The 6,065-nt window shown below is 52.6% G+C and overlaps 1 protein-coding gene across 1 annotated transcript; it reads left to right on the forward strand.

The window, feature by feature from the left end:
* The first annotated feature begins 544 nt into the window (after positions 1-544).
* LOC135374383 (uncharacterized) lies at positions 545-5,848 on the forward strand. Its single transcript, XM_064607362.1, has one exon. The coding sequence runs from the start codon at positions 545-547 to the stop codon at positions 5,846-5,848; it is 5,304 nt and encodes a 1,767-aa protein (XP_064463432.1).
* Positions 5,849-6,065: the final 217 nt, after the last annotated feature.

Consider the following 6,065-nt stretch of genomic DNA (forward strand, 5'->3'; position numbering starts at 1 on the left):
TTGGCAAGCCTCCCACAAGCCTCCGCAACGCACGAACAATCTTCATCCCGAAGAAACAGCTGGCGAAGGAACCATCAGACTTTAGACCAATAACAATCTCGTCAATTCTACTACGGTTATCCCATCGTATCCTGGCGAAGCGGTTATCCTCCTTCCTGGATTTTAACCACATACAACGAGCTTTCCTTCCACTGGATGGTTGTGCGGACAACGTGCTCCTTCTACGGACAGCCCTGGCCGAAGCACGGCAGAAACGAAGGTCCCTATTCTTGGCCGTATTGGACCTAACCAAAGCATTTGATAGAGTATCGAGGCAGGCAATCCTTCAAGGAGCCCGAGAAGGGGGCTGTTAAGGAAGTTGAAGCTACTGCGCACCTCGCTCGCGCACCTGATGGACAGGCACGTTATGGGGATGAGCTAGCATTCTCGTTTTCGCTTTCGGGCAGTAAAGTCTACTTGCTCCTGCTGTCTGTCGTCCTTGCCCTTCCTCAACATTAAACACTGGTGCCGAAACCCGGGAAGAGGACATTCCAAGGCCTGCAGGATGATGGAACCGCAGGAACAAGCCACGAAGTCCTTGCTTTTGTCCAAGAGGAAATCCCTTCGTCAGCGGTTGACAACCGTGCTCAACGAGGCCGAACGCCTGCTCGAGACGACCGATGTTCCCGCTGACCATGCTGGCCGTTGCGAGCTACTGACCGAACGTATCAAGACGTTCGCTACCTCTCTGGACGAAGTTGACAGAAATCTGGAGACCTTGTTCACCGTTGAACAAGCTGATGCCGAATTTGACAAGGTATTGGAATATCAGGACCGCGTAGCCTCGATATCATGCTTATTAAGGAGGAGCCTTGTGCCTCAGCCCATCGCCCAGGCCTCGACGACCGCGGCGACAGTCCAGACCGGTGCTGCTGCGCCACAGGGAGGTACTGGTCATACAGCGTCGGGATCCATTCGTCGATCCATTCTGAGCTCTACTCGTCGTCCTAATTTGCCGAAGCTAGAGCTCATCAAGTTTGACGGCAATATGGAGAATTGGCAGGAGTTCTGGATCCGCTTTGAGTCCATCGTGCACTGTAATTCATCGTTGTCCAACAATGAAAAGATGTCCTATTTGTCGTCTGTCCTCAAGGGAGAAGCCGCAGCTTCCGTTAAAGGGCTTCAACTTACAGGCGACATGTATGACACTGCGGTCAAAATGCTACAGGATCGATTCGGCAATCCAGACTCGCTCATGCAGTTCCATCTGAAGCGACTGTTAGCCATTCAGGAGGTTCGTTCGACCCGAAACGTCTCCGAACTTAGACGTCTGCATGACACGGCGCGCGCGCATATCCGAAGTTTGGAAGCGTTGGGAACTGGATTGAGTTCGTATTCTTCGCTGTTGTACCCAGTATTACAACAGGCCCTTCCGGTCGACTTGGTCCTCAGCTTTCAGAGGAGACTTCACACTGAGGCCGCGGACGCAACTGGAACCGCAGACGATCGTCATGAAAAGGTTCTGGGCAAGTTACTAGACTTCATCAAAATGGAAGCTGAATGCAGGGAACACGTCGCAGCGGCAGAAGGGACACAAGATCCTCGACGTTTTACACAGAGTCGAGATGGCAAACACACTCGAAATTCACAGGACCGCCTGCCCTCCACTGCAGCACTCGGTGCTGAAGCCAGTAAGACATCTAAACCAACGAATACCAAGAAAACTGCAGACAACGCTTGCTTCTTTTGTGGGAAGGATCACGACGTCAGGAAGTGCCGTCTAGATGCTGACCTGGCAGACCTGGAAGAGCGGCTTCGTCGAAGCCGCCGCTGCTTCCGTTGCGCAAAGGAGAATCACACCGCTAGAGTTTGTCGATCCGTGAAGGGCCTGAAGTGCGAACGATGCAGCGGGCGGCATTTGACGGTCCTATGTAGGCAAGGGAGTCAGAAAACTACGGATGGAACCGTCGTAGCAAGCGGTACATGGCAGCACTGTTCTCCATACCCGCAGGTCGTGCTCCTGCAGACGGGGTATGCCATACTTTGCACTACTGATGGCCGACGGAAGCCAATTCGTATTCTCATTGATGGCGGCAGCCAAAGGACATTTATTAAGAAGCCACTGTCGCGGAAAATGCAGCTGCCAATCGTGGGAAGGGAAGATCTTGCAATCAACACTGTCGGAAAAGCCGAGAAGCAGTCCTTGCATAGCAGGGTCAGTGTGACCCTCCGATCCCAGTACACGTCCCAGGAGGTGTCCTTTGAGGCTCTGGAAATACCAGAAATATGCATCAGTAACCTTCCGCATATCGACGTCAAGGCTCTCGATTGCCTCAGGAATACTGGAATCCAGTTAGCGGATGTGGCTGTGGCATCTGTTCCCTCAACAGAAATAAGCATTCTTTTGGGCGCAGACTTTTACGGGGCGGTAGTCACCGGCAAGCAAATGCGGCTTCAGGGTAACCTCATCGCTCTCGAAACAACCTTCGGATGGACTCTGCAAGGTCCTGCGGGAGATTATTCTTCGCCAGAGGTGAACACTTTCCATGTTGATGTTTCTAGCTTCTCCCAAGACGACTTAGATGAGAGGTTGCAGTCATTCTGGGACTTGGAGCACCTCGGGATTGCCGACGCCGCAGAATCACCAGGAATAGATCCCGTTCTACAGAGATTCGAGGACAGCACTCTATTGGAGAACGGTCGCTACAGTGTTGGGCTGCCTTGGAAGGACAACCTTGTCTCTAGGCTCGGGACAAACAAGACAACAGCTGAAGTACGTCTAAGAAACGCCACCCGCACTCTGTTGAAAGACCAGGCTGTAATGAACGAATACGACCAAGTTATTCGCCAGTACCTCGAGAACGGTCACGCTGAACGCGTAGATGTCACAGCGTCAAAGGTTGGCCCGGAGTATTATCTCCCACATCATGCAGTGATCCGACGTGAAAGGGAGACTACTAAAGTACGCATCGTATTCGACGCCTCGTCAAAGGCACCTGGGTTTCTATCTTTGAATGACGTACTACACGCGGGTCCTAATCTCAATTCGGACATTCTCTCTTTGCTGTTGAGGTTCAGGATGCATCCCATCGCCCTTGTTTCTGACATAAAGAAGGCCTTTCTACAAATTGGCCTTCACAAGCAGGACACCGACGCATTGCGTTTCCTTTGGTATTCTACGACTCCGGTTACTGGGCAAACCCTCCCAGACATTGAAACTTGGCGGATGACTCGAGTACCCTTTGGTGCCAGGTCCAGCCCCTTTCTTCTTTCCGCCACTATTCGACATCACTTACGGCAGTCTGAAGAGGACTACCCGGAGACAGCGGCGCTTCTACAGGACCATTTCTACGTCGACGACTTGGTGGTCAGCGTGGAAACATCATCAGACGCAGAGATTCTGTACCAGGACACTTTGCGAATATTTGAGGCCGCAGGCATGAAAGTGAAGAAGTGGGTGACCAATGACGGGTGCCTATTACGCCAGATGTTCAACGACGGCAGCACAACCGTCGAGACGACTCAAGATCACACTAAGAAGGTGCTGGGACTTGTCTGGGACGTACACAATGACAAACTACGATGCCCTCTCGCAGCCATTTTGGACTTTGTTGCAAACGAGACGAATGACAAGAGACACATTTTACAGTCCGTATCAAGGATGTACGATCCTTTCGGCTTACTTGCGCCCTTCACCATTACTGGGAAGATTCTGCTGCAAAGAATTTGGGAGGCGGAGCTAGACTGGGATGATCCACTGCCAGAGGACATACAATCAGTGTGGAAGGAGTGGCGTGTGGGAGTGTCAGAACTGGAGCAACTCTCTCTCCCTCGATTCCTGGGATATTCGTGCACGGCCACGCCTAGGAAGATGCACGTATTTGCTGACGCTAGTCCCTACGCTTACGGCGCGGTAATCTACGTTGAAGCGTCATCGAGCGGCTCTTCTAGCATGGAGTTTCTCGTCAGCAAGAGCAGAGTGGCCCCCATCAAGCGCCAAACGCTGCCAAGGCTTGAACTTATGGCAGCCCTTCTTGCCGCACGGCTTTACCGATATGTCTGCACTGCTTTGAAGATTGTGCCCGACTGTGTGTTCTGGACGGATTCTTTCATAGCGTTGCATTGGATAAGAGGGCCAGTAACACGGTGGAAGACCTTCGTTGCGAACCGCGTCCAAGAAATTCAAAGCATCACTTCTACTGAATGTTGGCGACACTGTCCCGGTGAGGAGAATCCTGCTGACCTCCTCACTCGAGGTGTCAAGGGGCATCAGCTTCAGGGCAGCGTCTTGTGGTGGCACGGCCCTACGTGGTTGGCACGTGCGGAAAATTGGCCAAATTCACTCATACCAGAACCCACTTGTCCTGATGGAAAGGACGAAGTGGTCCCTCAACGTGTTTCCTCGGTGGCGATTGCGGCGGCTCAAACCCTCATGTCGCCAGAGCGGTACAGTAGAGCGAACCGACTTTGTCGAGTAACGGCGTGGGTGCTGCGCTACGTACAGAACTCAAGGGGTCGGAAGCAGACTGGCCCGCTCACAACACAGGAGTTGAAAAATTCCGAGCAGTACTGGATCAGGATGACACAAGCAAAGTTCCTGGACAAGAAGTCCACGCATCTTCAGAATTTCCGTTGGTACAAAGATGACGACGGCATTCTCCGGCTTTACGGGCGTCTCCAGCATTCCGAACAACCAGCAGCGACTAAGCACCCAATCCTACTACCGCCTGCTTCGGAAGCCTGGTTCACCCGCCTCATGGTTCTTCGCGAACACGAAAGGATGGCCCACGCCGGGGTTCAGGAGACTCTACATCAGATACGGGAGGATTACTGGGTGATCAGAGGAAGGCAATCTGTCAAGTACGCCCTGCACCACTGCTACTTTTGCCGACGTCTCCGAACACATTCATGCACCGAGCAGGAGGCGCCCCTACCGAAGGATCGAGTTTCACAGCAACTTCCGTTTGACGTGGTCGGGGTAGACTTTGCAGGTCCACTGTATTACAAAACAGCGCACGGATATTCAAAGTCGTACGTGACACTCTTCACTTGCACAGCTACACGAGCCATTCATCTAGAGTTGGTAACGGACCAAGCCTTCGGCACCTTCCTCATGGCGTTTAAGCGATTTGTGGCTCGCAGGGGTATACCAAAGAAAATCTATTCCGACAACTTTCTAACATACAAGAAGGCTTCCCGAGAACTTCCTCCTATGATTTCCGCTCAATTTCAAGCAGTGAAAGAATATGCCACCCAAACACGGAGCACATGGGAGTTCATAGCAGAACAAGCACCATGGTGGGGAGGCTTTTGGGAGCGCATGGTGCGCTCCGTCAAAGAATCACTGCGCAGGTCGCTAGGTCGGTGCGAACTCGACTTCCAGGAGCTACAGACCGTGTTGACGGAGGTCGAAGCCATTGTGAATTCAAGACCTCTTACTTCGCTCACAGAAGACCCTAACGACACAGAAGCCCTTTCTCCTTCACACTTCCTGATCGGGAGACGGCTTACCGCCTTGCCCTCAATGCAGTTTCTCTATTCAGTTGACGTCAACGTCTCCCCCTCGCAGATTCAGCAGGCTAAAGAAGGTCTGCTAAACAATTACTGGAAGCTATGGTCGAAAGACTACCTTCTCCAACTGCGGTCAGCTAACCTCAGCAAGCATGTAACCTCGGCCAACGTTCGGCAGCACGATCTGGTCCTCATACCCGATCGACGACAGCCCAGGATGTTTTGGACCCTCGGACGGGTAGAGCAGCTCCACCTCGGTCGAGATGGGCTAGTTCGTTCCTGCACCCTACGGACATCAGGCGGCGCATACCTACGACGACCAGTTCAGCTGATCCATCGCTTGGAACTCGACGGATGACAAGTCATTGTGGGGGGAGTGTTAAGGAAGTTGAAGCTACTGCGCACCTCGCTCGCGCACCTGATGGACAGGCACGTTATGGGGATGAGCTAGCATTCTCGTTTTCGCTTTCGGGCAGTAAAGTCTACTTGCTCCTGCTGTCTGTCGTCCTTGCCCTTCCTCAACATTAAACAGGGGCATTGATCCCGGCTCTGTGAATTACTTGGACGACCTCCTG

Source organism: Ornithodoros turicata, unplaced genomic scaffold, assembly GCF_037126465.1.
Source record: "Ornithodoros turicata isolate Travis unplaced genomic scaffold, ASM3712646v1 Chromosome55, whole genome shotgun sequence".
In the NCBI taxonomy this organism is placed as follows: Eukaryota; Metazoa; Arthropoda; class Arachnida; order Ixodida; family Argasidae; genus Ornithodoros; species Ornithodoros turicata.

Excerpts from the sequence above, each read along its gene's own strand:
- LOC135374383 (XM_064607362.1), top strand. The coding sequence starts at position 545 with ATGATGGAACCGCAGGAACAAGCCACGAAGTCCTTGCTTTTGTCCAAG.